Below are 19,683 nucleotides of genomic sequence, written 5' to 3' on the forward strand. Positions count from 1 at the left end.
GTCATATAACGAACTTTTGGAGAAATTGATAACGGTCCGGGAAACGTCTAAATGCCGAAAAGTCTGATTAGGTAGCAAATTATCGAACTTCTTCTTCTGTCTACCAGACGTTGTCAACATACGCTTCCCACATAAACATCACCACTGCTAGACTACTGCATGATACCATGGGGAAGCGTATCATTCATGTGTTCGTGACTGCACGCGGTACTGACCTGACTTATGTACTGTCACCATCAATCATTTGTCGTCCTTACCTCTCATTCTACAGATCGTAAACTGGCCAAAGCATTGAGGAGGCTTAGCATCCTGAATGTCATTAGGCCTAACGCCCATTTGATTGTAAATCTCACTTTGCACTGTTGGTGCTTGTATTAGTAAATTTAAGTATTTTGTACTCCGGAAGGAGTCGGCACAGAAAAAATGGGGGATTCGGTATTAGACTCAGAATGTCGGAGAAACATCATCTAGCCAATTCCAAAGACTGCAAGAGCCGATAAGTGCGAGAAGCGTACCACAATCAGCTTAAGAGTTCACGTATCCAAGCTGGCGACAAGAATAATATACAGAAGAACGGTAAAGAAAACTGAGGATGTGTTAGATAATGAACAGTTTGGTTTTAGGAAAGGCAAAGCCACCAGAGGGGCAGTTCTGACTTCTGAAGCTGTGGTTGATAATGGAAGCAAGGCTGAAGAAAAATCAAGTCACGTTCATAGTATCTGTCGACGTGAAAATGGCGGCCGATAATGTAAAATGGTGCAAGATGTTCGAAAGTCTCAGAAAAATAGGGGAAAGGTATAGAGAAAGACGAGTAATATACAATATGTACAATAACCAAGAGGGAATAATAAGAGTGGGAGAAGAAGAAAGAACTCTTATAACTGCCATCAGGTTTCTGTACAAATTGTAAATAGCTTTCGCTCCCTGTATTTTACCCCTGCCACCTTCAGAATTTGAAAGAGAGTTTTCCAGTCAACATTATCAAACGCTTTCTCTATGTCAACAAATGCTAGGAACGTAGGTTTGCCCTTCCTTAATCTAGCTTCCAAGATAAGTCGTAGGGTCAGTATTGCCTCACGTGTTCCAACATTTCTACGGAATCCAAACTGATCTTCCCCGAGGCCAGCTTCTACCAGTTTTTCCATTCGCCTGTAAAGAATTCGTGTTAGTATTTTGCAGCTGTGACTTATTAAACTGATAGTTCGGTAATTTTCACATCTGTCAACACCTGCTTTCTTTGGGATTGGAATTACTACATTCTTCTTAAAGTCTGAGGGAATTTCGCCTGTCTCATACATCTTACTCACCAGATGGTAGAGTTTTGTTAGGTATGGCTCCCCCAAGGCTGTCAGTAGTTCTAATGGAATGTTGTCTACTCCCGGGGCCTTGTTTCGACTTAGGTCTTTCAGTGCTCTGTCAAACTCTTCACGCAGTATCATATCTCCCATTTCATTTTCATCTACCTCCTCTTCCATTTCCATAATATTGTCTTCAAGAACATCGCGCCTGTATAGACCCTCTATATAGTCCTTCCACCTTTCTGCTTTCCCTTCTTTGCTTAGAACTGGGTTTCCGTCTGAGCTCTTGATATTCATGCAAGTGGTTCTCTTTTCTCCAAAGGTCTCTTTATATTTCCTGTAGGCAGTATCTATCTTACCCCTCTTGAGATAAGCCTCTACATCCTTACATTTGTCCTCTAGCCATCCCTGCTTAGCCATTTTGCACTTCCTGTCGATCTAATTTTTGAGACGTTTGTATTCCTTTTTGCCTGCTTCACATACTGCATTTTTGTATTTTCTCCTTTCATCAAGTAAATTCAGTATCTCTTCTCTTACCCAAAGATTTCTACTAGCCCTCGTCTTTTTACCTACTTGATCCTCTGCTGCCTTCACTATTTCATTCCTCAAAGCTACCCATTCTTCTTCTACTGTATTTCTTTCCCCCATTCCTGTCAATTGTTCCCTTATGCTCTCCCTGAAACTCTGTACAACCTCTGGTTCTTTCAGTTTATCCAGGTCCCATCTCCTTAAATTCCCACCTTTTTGCAGTTTCTTCAGTTTTAATCTACAGTTCATAACCAATAGATTGTGGTCAGAGTCCACATCTGCCCTGAAAATGTCTTACAATTTAAAATCTGGTTCCTAAATCTCTGTCTTACCATTATATAAGCTATCTGAAACCTTTTAGAATCTCCAGGGTTCTTCCATGTATACAACCTGCTTTCATGATTCTTGAACCAAGTGTTAGCTATGATTAAGTTATGCTCTGTGCAAAATTCTATCAGGCGGCTTCCTCTTTCATTTCTTAGCCCCAATCCATATTCACCTACTACGTTTCCCTCTCTTCCTTTTCCTACTGTCAAATTCCAGTCACGCATGACTATTAAATTTTCGTCGCCCTACACTACCTGAATAATTTCTTTTATCTCATCATACATTTCCTCAATTTCTTCATCATCTGCAGAGCTAGTTGGCATATAAACTTGTACTACTGTAGTAGGCGTGGGCTTCGTGTCTATCTTGGCCACAATAATGCGTTCACTATGCTGTTTGTAGTAGGTTACCCGCACTCCCATTTTCCTATTCATTATTAAAGCTATTCCTGCATTACCCCTATTTGATTTTGAATTTTTGATCCTGTATTCGCCTGACCAAAAGTCTTGTTCCTCCTGCCACCGAACTTCACTAATTCCCACTATATCTAACTTTAACCCATCCATTTCCCTTTTTAAATTTTCTAACCTACCTGCCCGTTTAAGGGATCTGACATTCCACGCTCCGATCCGTACAACGCCAGTTTTCTTTCTCTTGATAACGACGACCTCTTGAGTAGTCCCCGCCCGGAGATCCGAATGGGGGACTATTTTACCTCCGGAATATTTTACCCAAGAGGACGCCATCATCATTTAATCATACAGTAAAGCTGCATACCCTCGGGAAATATAACGACTGTAGTTTTCCCTTGCTTTCATCCGTTCGCAGTACCAAAACAGCAAGGCCGTTTTGGTTAATGTTACAGGGCCAGATCAGTCAATCATCCAGACTGTTGCCCCTGCAACTACTGAAAAGGCTGCTGCCCCTCTTCAGGAACCACACGTTTGTCTGGCCTCTCAACAGATACCCCTCCGTTGTGGTTGCACCTACGGTATGGCTATCTATATCGTTGAGGCACGCAAGCCTTCCCACCAACGGCAAGGTCCATGGTTCATGGGGGGGGGGGGGGGGGGGGCTATAAAAAGCTCACTAAAAATCGGAGTCTTTCGGTGGCTCTGATAGAGTGTAGGAGGCGAATTGCGACCTCTGGCCAGAGGTGGTGTGAAGTTGTATTACGGAAGTTCGTAGTCAGAAGTCAGTAAGGTTTTTTTCAGTGTATGGAAGGTGCCTAAAGTGTTGTGAAGTATGTTCCCTTGCGCGGGCGTGGGAAACATCTCAGTCTATTGACTGTTTTGGCGGTGGATGTTGATGGTAGCGACCGTACACAGACTTTTTACGAATAGGTTGCCTAAAAGAGTGTGGAGCAACTGGTTGGCTGCAGACATAATGTATCGAACAAAGCGAGGGTTATCAGAAGAAGAATAAATTGAGATTTTCTCCAATAAAAATTAGAAGTGTGGATGTTCTCGTGTGCGTATTAACCCATTGTGACTACAGACTGTGTTCCTGTGTTGTTTGCAGAAGAGACGGGAGAACCTAACTGGTGACGGTGTGGTGACGGATTTCAGTGTTCGTTGTCCAGTCTAGTGGTCGGACTTGTGTGCTTTTGAAGGTTGTCAGATGGATTCAGAGGATTGAATAGTGGTATAGAGGAAGAGAGCGTTTTAACCCTGTCTATTGGGTCTAAGCGAGACTGGGGACCCTAATGTGGCTTTATAGCGTAGGTGTAACAGGACCTAAAATTATACAGGCCCGCCGACAAAGGTGTGGGAGGGTCTACGGAGCAATACTGTGGACACGGTTGCTTCTGAGCTTCACCAGACGCTACGGAAACTGACGATGAGGGACGTTTCAATAACTTATTTTTCTCTAAAATATTTTTAACAACATTCTGCTCTGTCTGCTTCACAGACTTGTCTAATTTCTTGTTATTTTCAAATTTTGTACATTAATGGTTTCACTCATATGCCTTCATAAATTTTGAACAAACTGCTGCGTCTGCATCACAGAATAGCGCTCTTTCTTACTTTTGAAAATTATATGGCATTTACTGTTTAAGTATCTGCTTCATAGACGTGCTTACCGCTTTTAAATCTTAGCCATCTTTTACTCTTTAGTACCGGAAGTGTTGCAGAAATCTTTGTTGAATTCTAGTAAATTTATCAAAACCTACGGATTGGTTTTCAGTCTGCTGATCCTTATAACCAAAAGTTTGTCCATTGTGACGAATATATTTTATTTGTTTTGATACTTGTAAGGTAACCCTATGTCGTAAATAAACATTTTTTAGAAGTATTTCAATAGATGAGATGTTTTATAGTAGCGAAGATGAACAAGTGCTCATAGCTCAAAAGGTATGCATTTTAGAGATCATGTTTACTGGCCACTTGTTTCTTGTTTTGGTCCCTTGCAGCCACCTGTGAAAGTTGCCACCCTACAATATTAGTAACAACAGTATCGGCAAATGCAATCCACAGTCAGAGATAAGCGAACGATTTTCTCTTATAACATTCAACTCATTCGTTTCCAGACCAGTTTCACTTTGAAATTTATACATTTATCCTTCTCCATCACCCATGATGGTTCGTAACATCGTTGTGGTATCATCTTGTACACGGGACAAAGCACCTAAAACTAAGAGGCACAGTTCCGATGTCACCTGTTCATATAATCTGATAGTGTCTTGGCAATAAGTCGAAATCTGCAATGTGAGCTGAGGCTAAAAAATGTAACTTAAAAGACTTACAAGACATTCACTGCGTTTTGCTAAGATAATATGCCAGGTCCGTGTAGTACACGACTTCACACGAGCTAGTCGTGCACGGAGTTTCAACCTGAAAGTAGTAGCGAAATACCGAGAGAAACGATACAAGGAATAATACTGTCTCGCAAGTAGCTCCAGTTTCCTCAAAACAATGCTCTTTAAAAATGAGAGCAGCAGGACAACTCACACATGACGTTGTAGATGCTGCCAATGGTGTAGTTAGGCCCTCCCGCTGCCTGCTGGGCTTCAATTGCTTCTTGTCCCAAGGCGTCCTATACAAGGAAAGGAATTTATCATCTCAACTTACAATACATTAAAGCAGTTAGTACTTGAAGGGAATATTCAGTTCAGCTTACCAGAGTTTCCCAGTCGTCAGGCAATTCGCTAGTATAGCCCCAGGGGTAAAGCATGTACTGCAAAGAAATTACACATTCATTATTTATCTCCACTGAAAACACAGAGTGTATTAAGACTCGTAAACTACTTTAAAACAAAACTAGTATGCAAGATACAATCAAATGCATGACATTTTTCTATACACAACATTTTGTTTCGTCTGAGGAGCCTGAAAATGAACATCGTGTGAATCTAAAGTCAGTTATTAGCATGCGGTCTCGTCCCACATATAACGACGGCAGTCACTAGTAACACCTAATATATCTTCTGTAACTTATACTCTCTCTCACATACACACGACTACTAAATTTAAAAAAAAGTTACTCTCACATATTTGACAATACAACCTACACAGAAAGCAAATGAATAAATTAAAACACTGTGCTGAGTGCAGAATACGTGAAACTACAGTATTTTTTCTTCTTACGAAATTTAGAAGAGTGAACTGAAAAAAAAACACAAATGGAGCGTAAGATAACAGAATTAATGACTGCGACATCATTTTCAAGGTCTTGTTCACCACTAATAACGAAAACTACACAGTTTGATGTTATTGTTTTGGTTAACAAACTTTATTGAGAAGGCTTTTTTTATAAAGCCAATGTAGAAGGTGCCATCTATTGACAATCCAATTTTACTTTTATGCACAACAGTGGCAGGAGTTTTTTACTTTCTTTAAGCAAGCAATTCGTACTGCTCACTTACAGTGAAATCAGCGTTCACCAACACAGGTAAGCACCGCTTACCTTTATACCTTAAATATTATTTTCTAATTCTTCATTCATTTACAGCGTTTGCAACGTCACGTTACACGTATCCTGATCTCTGTACCATTAATCTACATATTTATTTTTATAACTTAATTCTTCATTACTTTATATGGTCTGCAAGATGATGTTACACGTCTCCTAACCTCAATACCATTAATCCGTATCAAAATTGCGAAATACTTTTACTGTAGTCACGATAGTTTTTTACCACTGTATTCAATGCTACAGAAATCAATGAACAAAATGTTTCGAAATTGGATCCAATGGAATTCTACGTCAAAAAATTATGATTGTACAACATATAATATATATGTCGTTTCCAACTCGTTACCTGGAGCGACAATGGCTTATCTCAGTTCTGATTCCGTCCTACTCGAAGAAATAAATAATGTTCATTTGTACCACACAGAATTTTTGAACTCTTTCAGTTCGTCCGGTTTATCACCTTATCGTATGTTTTGAAAGAAAAATACTGATATTTTGTTAAATTGAATTTTTAACGCTAATCTGACATTTACTAATGTTGTAAGATTAGTGGTAACTCACATATGCAAGTACCTCATGACTGTCAAACTCATTGACTCCGATAAACTGTGCTCATACTCCACATTAACCTCACACCTCATGATCCAGCCATGCCTTTCCTTATGATAAGACAACAATTCACCACAGAAGTAGCTTTGGCAATGACCATTGATAAAGCATAAGATCAAACACTTCAAAAGGCAGTATTTTATTTACCAGGCGTTCTTTTGCGTGCACATTTATAAGCGGCTTTTTCATCACATTCAGTGATGTTTATGTTTGTGCTAAACACATGTGGAGTCAAAAAGTAAACGAAGATCAGATTATAACTGCTACCATTCTTTTCAAATAAATTTTGTAAAATAAATAAGTTTAAAAAATTAATCTGACACAGATAGTATTGCTTTTTATATGTTTTACAATTAAACATATTGTACATAATGATGCCGACTTTTTGCAGTGAGATTAATATTTGTCACTTCTGTTCAGAAGATGATACCTTTTATTAATAAATACTCACATTTGCTTATTTCTCCATTACTACATTGCCTATCAGTGATTGATCAGGAAAGAGCTTGAATTATTTGCTTTGGTAACTAGTTGATAATTATTATGTTTATCATGTGGATAAGAAAAATTTGTCTATTCGTTCTATGCACCAGTGGTCTGTAACACAAAGAAAATTATTTAATTATGCATGTTCTGTTACGAGATCTGTAGTGTTTCCTGGCGGCACATTTAAAGTATCTAACTATTTACAAAGATATGGTTGTGATTTATGCTTTACTTTCAATTTTCTATTCCTTACGTGTGGCCATTGGTTCTTCTGTAGGTACTTCATGCACACACTACAGATTTCCATTTGGCAGTTCCTCGCGTTTATCAGTGATCTCTCGCCAATAGTGTAACAGAGCAGTAGTGGATTTCTTCGCATATTTGTGCACAGTATGTTAAATTTATTCAGTCTTTGAGAGAACAGCTAGTGTCAACCTTAAATTCTATAGCTGTCAGATAGTAAAAAACGGATTGTAATACACATGCTACAGCACATTATTGAACAGCATTAAAACGTTGCTGAGAATAATATTATTACAACCAACAACTACAGACAGCAATAATGGTTTACTCAGAGTTGACATATATCCATCTACAACGTCAGTGCATGTACTGATGAAGGCAATAAAGCTGAAATAAGCTTATTGTCGGGATGGGTAAAATATTCAATAGTAAAGTATTCAGTTTAAGTTAGTAAGAAAGTTGGGAAATCGTTTCTTGGAGAGAGGAAGTGAAATATTTGTGCGACGAGATAGGTTCCGCTATCCAGTGTCTGATCAGCTAACAAGAAGCGATATTGGAGCGTTACGAGGCAACTGGTGAGCTAAGCAACTTGACCCTTCAACGGTACAGGCACCAGCGTCGACAAAAATACGACGGGAAAGTACGGCGGACGTCATGCGGTTGCCGCATGACGATCGCAATCGACACAGTCATCATGGGACACTCCAGAAGGTTGGTGCAGTGTGCAACGGCTCCTTATAAATAGGCCAACCACCGACTGGAGGTGAGAGCAGATCGACAGTTGTTTGGGACACCACCTCCGTGTCGCTCGGGGTCAAGGGCTGGACTTGTATTATTTGGAACAGGCAGTACTTAGAAAGATTCACTAGCCTCCGCCATAGTAGAACTTGTACTTTGAAGACAATAGTAGTACAATCTAATACAAGCATTTCTGCATACTTGTAAATAGTCCCTTATACATAGGGAATGTCACAGGAGGCACTTCCACGGAGTGTATTCCTTCCTACCAGTACATGATTTACATCCAGTTCCCGAGCGAATCCTACCGAGTTCCGTGCTCTACACCACTCAGTAGTCTACTTTCAGCCCGGTCCACAAACCGTTCCTCATCGATCTCTTCGAACGAGGTAAGTCTCCCTGTCGCTCTTTGCGCGTGTCTTTCTAACTGCCTCACAGGGCACGATAGTATATACCAAAATGAAATACCAAGGAGCATACTGTTTTCCAGTTCTCTACAAGATGTCATACTGTGACATAACATATCCTAAAGCTCCCACAATAGAGAAACACCGAAATATTACATTTCCACTCAAGCAGTAAAATTCCTCCTTCCCTTCTGGATGGTTCACTTTCTTAGTCAGGCGATGTATTTAAATGAAGAAAGGTCAGATAAATGTCCAATACTGACTTTGAAAATGTGTGCTACAATTCGATGTTTGTGTGTATAAGGACATATCCAAATACGGAAATGGTTCAAATGGCTCTGAGCACTATGAGACATAACATTTGAGGTTATCAGTGCCCTAGAACTTAGAGCTACTTAAACCTAACTAACATAAGGACATCACACACATCCATGCCCGAGGCAGGATTCCAACCTGCGACCGTAGCAGTCGCACGGTTCCAGACTGAAGCGCCTAGAACCGCTCGGCCACAGCGGCTAGCTGTCCAAATACGACGTGTGATACTAGACGACTGGCCATACTAACGACAGTTCAGGATTTTTGTTAGAAACTTTTCGTACGCCCGCGCTATAGCCCCGACCTCGCACCCAGCAAATATTAGATCTTGTTGCACGTTAAACAGTGGTTTTGAAATGACGAGCGCCTTCTGTGCCGTGGGATTGAAGAAGATATTGAAACCTTACGAAAAGTGATGCGCGGATACTTTAAAAAGATTTGTAGCTAACTGAAATCTCAAATAAAATCTTTTTCTAATGAATGAATTTTTTGTCTTGACCGAAAGATGCTAACTTTTCGAATACACCTCATATATTCGTTAAACCAGGATCAATCACAGAGCTTTGCCTTTCATGGAAAAAGCTTTACGAGTGGTGTCTGCATAATCGATTGAACAAAATTTTGAGATACTGAGAGCGAAATTTGAGAATCAGCCCAAAACACGGTTTTAATCTTCTTGAGACTTATATCTACATCTACATCTACATTTATACTCCGCAAGCCACCCAACGGTGTGTGGCGGAGGGCACTTTACGTGCCACTGTCATTACCTTCCTTTCCTGTTCCAGTCGCGTATGGTTCGCGAGAAGAACGACTGTCTGAAAGCCTCCGTGCGCGCTCTAATCTCTCTAATTTTACATTCGTGATCTCCTCGGGAGGTATAAGTAGGGGGAAGCAATATATTCGATACCTCATCCAGAAACGCACCCTCTCGAAACCCGGCGAGCAAGCTACACCGCGATGCAGAGCGCCTCTCTTGCAGAGTCTGCCACTTGAGTTTATTAAACATCTCCGTAACGCTATCACGGTTACCAAATAACCCTGTGACGAAACGCGCCGCTCTTCTTTGGATCTTCTCTATCTCCTCCGTCAGACCGATCTGGTACGGATCCCACACTGATAAGCAATACTCAAGTATAGGTCGAACGAGTGTTTTGTAAGCCACCTCCTTTGTTGATGGACTACATTTTCTAAACACTCTCCCAATGAATCTCAACCTGGTACCCGCATTAACCAACAATTAATTTTATATGATCATTCCACTTCAAATCGTTCCGCACGCATACTCCCAGATATTTTACAGAAGTAACTGCTACCAGTGTTTGTTCCGCTATCATATAATCATACAATAAAGGATCCTTCTTTTATGTATTCGCAATACATTACATTTGTCTATGTTAAGGGTCAGTTGCCACTCCCTGCACCAAGTGCCTATCCGCTGCAGATCTTCCTGCATTTCGCTACAATTTTCTAATGCTGCAACTTCTCTGTATACTACAGCATCATCCGCGAAAAGCCGCATGGAACTTCCGACACTATCTACTAGGTCATTTATATATATTGTGAAAAGCAATGGTCCCATAACACTCCCCTGTGGCATGCCAGAGGTTACTTTAACGTCTGTAGACGTTTCTCCATTGATAACAACATGCTGTGTTCCGTTTGCCAAAAACTCTTCAATCCAGCCACACAGCTTGTCTGATATTCCGTAGGCTCTTACTTTGTTTATCAGGCGACAGTGCGGAACTGTATCGAACGCCTTCCGGAAGTCAAGAAAAATAGCATCTACCTGGGAGCCTGTATCTAATATTTTCTGGGTCTCATGAACAAATAAAGCGAGTTGGGTCTCACACGATCGCTGTTTCCGGAATCCATATTGATTCCTACATAGTAGATTCTGGGTTTCCAAAAACGACATGATACTCGAGCAAAAAACATGTTCTAAAATTCTACAACAGATCGACGTCAGAGATATAGGTCTATAGTTTTGCGCATCTGCTCGACGACCCTTCTTGAAGACTGGGACTATCTGTGCTCTTTTCCAATCATTTGGAACCTTCCGTTCCTCTAGAGACTTGCGGTACACGGCTGTTAGAAGGGGGGCAAGTTCTTTCGCGTACTCTGTGTAGAATCGAATTCGTATCCCGTCAGGTCCAGTGGACTTTCCTCTATTGAGTGATTCCAGTTGCTTTTCTATTCCTTGGACACTTATTTCGATGTCAGCCATTTTTTCGTTTGTGCAAGGATTTAGAGAAGGAACTGCAGTGCGGTCTTCCTCTGTGAAACAGCTTTGGAAAAAGGTGTTCAGTATTTCAGCTTTACGCGTGTCATCCTCTGTTTCAATGCCATCATCATCCCGTAGTGTCTGGATATGCTGTTTCGAGCCACTTACTGATTTAACGTAAGACCAGAACTTCCTAGGATTTTCTGTCAAGTCGGTACATAGAATTTTACTTTCGAATTCACTGAACGCTTCACGCATAGCCCTCCTTACGCTAACTTTGACATCGTTTAGCCTATGTTTGCCTGAGAGGTTTTGGCTGCGTTTAAAATTGGAGTGGAGCTCTCTTTGCTTTCGCAGTAGTTTCCTAACTTTGTTGTTGTACCACGGTGGGTTTTTCCCGTCCCTCACAGTTTTACTCGGCACGTACCTGTCTAAAACGCATTTTACGATTGCCTTGAACTTTTTCCATAAACACTCAACATTGTCAGTGTCGGAACAGAAATTTTCGTTTTGATCTGTTAGGTAGTCTGAAATCTGCCTTCTATTACTCTTGCTAAACAGATAAACCTTCCTCCCTTTTTTTTATATTCCTATTAACTTCCATATTCAGGGATGCTGCAACGGCCTTATGATCACTGATTCCCTGTTCTGTACATACAGAGTCGAAAAGTTCATTAGAAGCAAACTATTCAAATGATATTACCATCATTCGCTTCAGAGTTAAGTCTTTTACAGAAAGGTGCAACATAACAAGTTGAAAGTAAGGGTACCATAAGCATAAGTTACATGATCATAATATGTTGAACATTGTGATGTGCTTTCAGGAGGTGCTGTATACACCATACGTCAAAAAGTTGCGGACCTGGTTTTGCTCTGCCATGTACGCGTCATCAGCGGAGTAACAACGGCGACAGCTTGAACTAACAACTGTAAACAACAGACTTGTGACCAGACAATGTTACGTAGTGAATGTGCCACTATAATTTGTCAGCTTTCTTGCATCACAAATCGCGATGGAGCAACGAACTGAAGATTTGCAAGTCAAGTGTTCAAGACATTGTCCAAAATGTTATGAAGAACATAAAAGTGCGTCCAGACTCTGTCCTTCACACCTAGTCTCCCAGACATCATCTCTAAATCGAATGTCCAAGACATTTTCCAGAATGTTTTGAAGAGGAGAAAAGTGTGTTCAAACTTAGCCCTACAAACCTCGACACCCAGACGAAAACAATAAAATAAAAGTAAATTCGTATGGCATGAATGGATAGGAAACACAGAAGTGCAGATTCAGCGCCAAAATTGGAACGGTTTCTTCCTATCCTTCGCGGCCGCAGATACCTTTCCTTCGCGAAGTATGAGAGCTGTATGTTGAAGTGTTTCCGTTGAGTGTAGGTAACTGTGGTGTATGTGTGCAGAAGGTAACGTCGTGTTCGCACTAAAGATGATAAGAGATGGTGGAGGTTGAAACCTGGTGCCGACACAAAGGCTACTACTCTTGAAGAGCACCAAGGGAACAGCCTAGCTTAACTTCCCCAACCGACAGGCAATGATATGTACACCTTCCACGACTTGACTGAAATGGCAAATGCGAACAACTCTTTGGTGATATCAACGTGAGCCTACCACAAAAGGACAAAACGCAGAAACTCACACGAAAAGTCAATTCTTTGACAACAGTGTTCGACCCAATGTGACAAGCGAGTTGAACAACATCCCAAAGAACGCGTTATGTAACATTTCACATGGTTGTATGAACGTTCAGTACGTTGTACTCAAGTGAGTGGAGACTATCTAGAAACCCCAAAGCGTCAAAGTCACAAACTTAACCTTTTTTCTATTTTTATTAATCCAGCATCAAAACTTTTTTGACTGACAGGGGGTAGTGAACTGCTTCATTATTTTCGTCTTAACTGCAGGCTTTGTAAATTCAGTGAGTAGATATGATTTGTCGGTTCTGCGTCACCTGCCTTTGATCACAATTTTTAGCCAAAATCATTTAGTCAGCACTAATTAATTAAAGTAACAAATGGCAAGAATAATTACGCGACCTTATCAGCGCACTGCACCGCATGAAAGATAATATAGAAGAGTTCAGTCCTATATAAGCACATAACAAATCTAAATCAGAAAATCGAAATCAAATCGTACGTAAATAATGTACCCATAGATTTAAGAATAAAAATACAGCCAAATGATCACCACAAAAAAAAAAAAAAAAAAGTGCCACCCATTACTATGAACCCCCAATCATGTGATAAGTCACAATGGCCTGAAACCAAATAGAACAGACACTTGCACACTCCATGCTAAAGATATGACTGATATACTTTAATAAACTGATACAGATGAAGCAATTAGGAAACATGTAGACATAGAAAATAATAAAACACACGAACAAGTGAGACCTGGTGAAACGCCTGGTCTACGCAGTCAAAACGACAGGTCTATCCAGCCAAAAACGACAAGTATAATTTTAACGAAAGAAGAACAATTTTTACGAACGAGTTGGCTTATATTCTCTAATTTAAAACTAATGAATGAATTAAACCGCCCCAACAAAATCGAAAAATGTGCACTTCATTATTGTTGTTTAAGACGGTTATGTACAGATTAGAGATCACGTTAAATCTAAATACCAAAAAACATATACACAAATAAAGGAGAACGAATCGTTCCTCTCTTCAAATAAACAAACAATAAAGGGTAGCAATTCGCTACTCTCTTCAAATAAACATACAACAAAGGGTAGCAATTCGCTACTCTCTTCAAAAAAACAAACAACAAAAGGCAAAAAAATCGGAAAACATTTGAAGCATTAAAGAGTCTATACTGTAGACTCCCTTCTAGTTCAAGGTGTCTATACTATAGACTCCCTTCCAATAATCAACCTCATGCTATTTTTATCAATGAACCCAGCTTGTATTCTTTAGTTATAAAGCTAATATGAAAGAAGCAGATAAACCATACGCTTTGAAACACGGTTCTCTTTCTAAACAGAGAGCAGCCTTTAAAAAGAACAACTGTAAACGATTAAAACCCGCCAAAACGACGGGGTTAAAACGAAATGAACAAGTTCGCAGTGCAATAATGAAATTAAAATAAATCAAATCTGAAAATCATTCTCAAAAACGGCAAAAACCTTCGGCGCCATTGAATGAAACCCCGGAGGGAATTATTCCAACTTCTCTTTTTTTTTCGAAGTTTTCTCATAGTCCAAATTCCTCTTCCAGCGACTTGATGGTAGCTGCCCTTCCGCTTCCGTCACCCGTCATCTTCAATTGAGGGGGCAGAGCTCCAGACAGCAGCGTCTTGACCAACGATGATCCCCATAGCTTGAGTGGCCAGCTCAACTTCCAGCCTGGGGCAACCGGGAGGACAAGTAGTCCTTTGCAGTTTGTATATACAGTTGGTAATCTAGTGATAAAGTATATTCAAAAAGCGCTACGTTCATCAGCATATTCTGGACATAAATATATGATTTCCTTCACATTATTGTATTTCATTTGAAGAGACGATATGTAAGCTCTGTGCAAATGTTAGTATGAATACTGAAAACCGCTTTAAAAATAATTAATTTGTGTTTAAAGTGAAAAATGTTTTCTTATTGCCTCAAACGGAACAAAGATCAGAGCCATCTGTTGACGGAAGCTCCAAGCTGGTACGTATCGCAGTGTATGAATCAGCGCCGTGCAGCTGTGAGAGATAGCGAGGCTAACAAGGTCACTAGCTGGGTGCATCACGCACAGCGCAAAAAGCACGCCAAGGTTGACAGCTATCGTTTCCTCTTACCGATTACGCAGCAGAACGTTGTAGTGCCTCTAATTAAAACCGGCTTTTATGGATTCGCTCATAAAAACATCGTAAACTAAGCTTAACAAACAATTATTTACAAACCCCAGCCCATTTTCCTTTTCATGTACATGACACTTGCGATACCAGCCGATGCTAACTTTTCATCCCAATCAGAATCTTTACCAATAACATTAGCCAACGCTTTATCTTGTAGGACTTTATCTGCCTCATGTCTCTTACTTAAATCTTTATTCTCATCATAAGCTATACCATGTTCTTTACAAGCTTCATCTAACCTATTAATTCCTTCATCTCCTCTGTTTAATCGTTCTTCCAGCTTTGTAAACGGACCACAATAGTTATAACCAGGAATGTGAAGCTCAGGCATTTTAAGATTATTCAAAGCCCAATTAACTATTCCTTTGCCATATTTCTTATTTTCCCAGAATGATAGTGGTAACATGTTTAAGAATTTTATAACGTATGATGTACCTTTAGGGCTATTAATCACAAAATCGTTAAACTTTCACGTCAACATTTTCATTATTGCAACTTTCGCATTTCGAAAATTATCGTTTCCTGCTCTCTCTCTTCACCATCAATAACAGCCAAACAGTCAATTAAGTCCCTAACATCGTTCATCCAAATGTATTCGATTCGTAGCTCATTATATTCTTTAACAAAACCTTTACCTCTCTTTGGTCTTGGAGTACTAGTTTCAAATCTTGATTCTGAGCTACTATCATTTCTACAGTGTTTTCCTAGAATGTGCTCAATTATTGATTTGTATTTTGCCCCTCTACTCGATCTAAGCTTCCTATTACAAAAAATTGCGTTTGATTCAAGTAAGATTTCTGCGTAATTTTGTAAATCCTCTTCAGCAAATTTACCATCAAGATCATCCAAAGTAATATACTTTTGAGTAAGAAGATTCATTAAACCGTCAGTGGGTTGATATTCTTTTCTTTGTACAGTTAAATAATCGTAATGTCTTCCTTCAACAGTTAATGTGTTAAATTTTACAGGTTCATCACCAATATATTTTTCAGCGCCAATTGATTTTAAACCGAAAATTTCGTCTATACAGTTGTTCAGGTATCTCAGTATACGTGTTCCTATAAAAGTTGGTTTTGTTTCGGTTTTGGAGTTGCTAGTCCTTCTGGTTCATCATGTTGATAATCATAAGCCATTTGACTTGCTATGTATTTCTTTTCTCTTTTCTTAGTTTCTTCATCATAATCACAAAGCACATTATCTACTTCCGATTCATTTAGTGTTCTATTGATTCCCAAATCTTCACTTGTATTAAATTGAAATGGAATAAGGTCTTTACTTTTATTCTCAAGAGCTTCATCCAGTTTGCTTTCAAGTCGTTCACCAAGGTTACCAATTGCATCAATCACAGGTTGTTCCTGTTTTTTGTATTTGTCATATTCATCAACTCTTTTGTTTGTAAATCCTCTAAAACTATCCCTTAAATATTCTCTCATTTTAATTGCTTCTAGTGCTTTATTTACATCATAAGGATTCTTCATTTTACCAACCATTTATTCTACAAAATAAAACGTAAATACAACGTAAATGTAATGCGAGAAAACCTAATCACAACGTAAACGTAACGTAAACGCAATGTGAAAAAACGTAAACATAAGGTAAACGTAACATAGATGTAACACGAAAAAAAGTAAACGTAACGGAATCTTGAAACTTTTCTGCTTCTGGCTTCTTGTTCCATAAAAGCACAAACAAAGTTTTTAATTCATTACGTAATAAACAGATAGTTGATTGATTTACAGAATAGCTTACTTACTTTTAAAACCAAAACTGTGAGTTTTATTATTGAGGAAAACGATGATGATGTAAAGATCTACTACGCGTGAAGCAATTAGATGTCATGTCAAACTTAAATATAAAAAAACATTCGAACTAAGGGAGAATCGATTTGCTCCCCCTTTAAATGAACAAACAAAAGTTAATGAAGACCATGATGTTAAGATATGGTTTAAAGACAAAGACGTGGTAGAGATTTTCGAGTATACAAACACAAACAAAGCAATTAAAGATCACATCAAATCTAAATACCTAAAAACATATACACAATTAAGGGGTAGTGATTCGTTACCCCCTTTAAATAGACGGACGCAAAGGGGTAACGAATCGTTATCCCATTTAAATATTCAACCTCACTCTATTTTTATCAATGAACATGGTCTGTATTCTTTACTTATGAAGTCTAACATGACAGAAGCAGAAAATTAACAAGATTGGGTTTACGAGAAAGTTTTACCATCAGTAAGAAAGATGGGTCAATACCAACTAGAAAATAGAATTAAACAACTATAATGAGAGAACAAACAACTAAGATCAAAAGAAGCTACCCCAGCGCATATTATAGCTGTTTTAAAGACAGCAACTAATTCTATTTCTTGTGTTTATTTGTTTTCGTTAGGTACCATTAAAGACCTTCGCAAGGAGTTTTGCATTAATGATGTTATTGCTGATAACTGCACTGTGTGTAAATATGGTAAAAGGAAAGACTTAGAGGAAAGAACAAAAGACCACATTATAATGTAGTATTAACTCTTAAATGTTTTTCTTATATCGATCTGCTGTATGTAACAAATGCAGAAAGTTCCATCTCTAAACACTTTAACACATTAGGTGCAAAGATTGATTATTGAAACTTCAAAGAGCTAATTGTGCTTAATGAGAAACAACTCAAAAGGATAATAGAACATTATGAAGAATTAAACGACAAGTATAGCTTTGACCTTCAAAAATTAGTAAACGAACAAGACCAGCTTGAATCACAACTTAAACTGAAAAACATAACAATAGGCAAACTAAAAACGGAAATAGAAATAGAAAGGCTTAAACACAAAAACATCTTATTACAAAAACAACTTGAGGCTGCGCTTGAAAGACAGTTGTGAAAGGTTAGGTTTTACATAAACACAGTTAAGCTTGAGCTTTAATGGTTAATACCATAAAAGCATATACAAATTTAAAACTAAAAAAGCAGTTACTCACTATCGCTAATTTCTAGTTCTGATTGTTTTTCGTTTGATTTTTCTGTAAATTCAATCTTGTGAAAACCTCTACTGTCACTCAAATTGATTTTACCTCCATAGACAAGATATAATTGTTCTTTACCATCGTTAATTACTTTTCTGTTTTTTTTTTATCAAACGCTTTGATGTAACGATCAGGTAAAAACACCTTATAGTTGTCTATGTAAACAAGGATCTTAGCACCAACTTTAGTTTTGAGTAGTTCAGTCTTTTTGATTAATAGTGTTTTGTTTAGTGGAAGTTCATTTAGGCTTTTGAATGGGATATTTGGTTTAACTATTTCATTGAGTTTAGTGATAACAGATTCCATGATCCTATTTATTGTAAGAGTAAAAATATTTTTTAATTTCATTTTTGTTTTTGTGATGTTCAATGTGAAACCGCTTCTTCTTAATGAATATCATATTCATCATCACAAATAGTTGGATTATCAAAATCAAATTAATCATCAGTATCAAAAGCATCCTGTTAACAATAATTTCATTCTCTTCAGGTGTTTGTGTCTAAGACCCATATCTTAAAATGCGTCTACACAATGGGCAGGTACTGTTATTTTGTAACTGGTTTCTAAACATAATTCACAGAAAAAATGATTGCAAACTCTTTCTACTTCATTAGAATGACCATTAACGAACAAACATACACTACAAGGTTCTCTATTTTTCCCAACGTTTACATACATACTGTGATTGAGTCGCTCGATTTCAACACTCGATACCTTGTTCTTACTCATTAAAGCATGCCAATTAACTTTATCTGCAAACTCTGTAATGAAATCATCTTAAAGCTCTTGTTTGTAGCCAACAGCTGTCCAGTCAACTTGATCTTTAAAGTCTCTGATGAATTGATCACTTAACTTTTGATTTTGACAAACTACATACCACAATTCGTTATTATACTTGCTACTGAAATCTCTTAAAAACTGTTCTGAAAAAAATTTTCTGCACACTAGATTTATTCGCCAACAGCTCAGTGACTTATATTTATATGCAATCTCTCTAATGAAATCTTCTGACACTTTTTGATGAGTAATGAAATATAACCAATTGAATTCTTTATCTTGAAATTCTCTAATGAAATCTTCACTTAGTTTTTGTGAACAGCCAATACCATGCCAATTGACTATGACTAAATTCTCTTATAAAGGCTTTTGTGAACTTTTGACTGTATGACATTTCAGACCAATCTAATTCATTTTCAAATTCTCTTATGAAGTCTTCTGAAAGGTTAGGGTATGTTGACACTTTTTTCCATTTAATGTTGTTACTTCTAAGTGTTTTCGTTACATCATGTCTTATTTCTTCAGCATCACTTTTAACTAGTTTGTCATTGGGCATAGTCATTAAGGGTTTATCAATGGCGTTTTGTTTACTCTGTACCAATGCAATTAGGTTGTCTTTCTTAAGTTTCCTCAGAGTTTTATCATTCGTTTTAAGTTCCTTAATCATAAGCTTAAAAATGATTTTTAATTTAATTTATGGTCATTTTTGAGCGTCACCGCCTATAAAAGCGCTAATACTAAAACACACACACACACACACACACAAACACACACATACACACACACACAGAGAGAGAGAGAGAGAGAGACAGAGAGAGAGAAATGGCAATTAACATAAAGGGAAGATTTAGATATGGACGTTCATTGTTGATTTAATTGGTTCACAATTTCATAGTGTCCCCAAGGCAATGTGTTTATTCCATTTAGTAGTATGAATCACTTATCATCT

At 38.3% G+C, this 19,683-nt stretch overlaps 1 protein-coding gene across 1 annotated transcript in view; it reads right to left on the reverse strand.

The window, feature by feature from the left end:
- Window positions 1-19,683, reverse strand: part of LOC126482106 (carboxypeptidase B-like) — an 88,721-nt gene that overhangs the window by 15,553 nt on the left and 53,485 nt on the right. Inside the window, exons 7-8 of the mRNA XM_050106082.1 lie at window positions 5,274-5,330; window positions 5,105-5,189 (exon numbers count right to left, since the gene is read on the reverse strand). Of these exons, the coding sequence (XP_049962039.1) occupies window positions 5,105-5,189; window positions 5,274-5,330 (142 nt within the window). The remainder of the gene's footprint in view (window positions 1-5,104; window positions 5,190-5,273; window positions 5,331-19,683) is intronic.

The sequence above is a fragment of the Schistocerca serialis genome, chromosome 5 (genome assembly GCF_023864345.2).
Source record: "Schistocerca serialis cubense isolate TAMUIC-IGC-003099 chromosome 5, iqSchSeri2.2, whole genome shotgun sequence".
Taxonomy (NCBI): Eukaryota; Metazoa; Arthropoda; class Insecta; order Orthoptera; family Acrididae; genus Schistocerca; species Schistocerca serialis.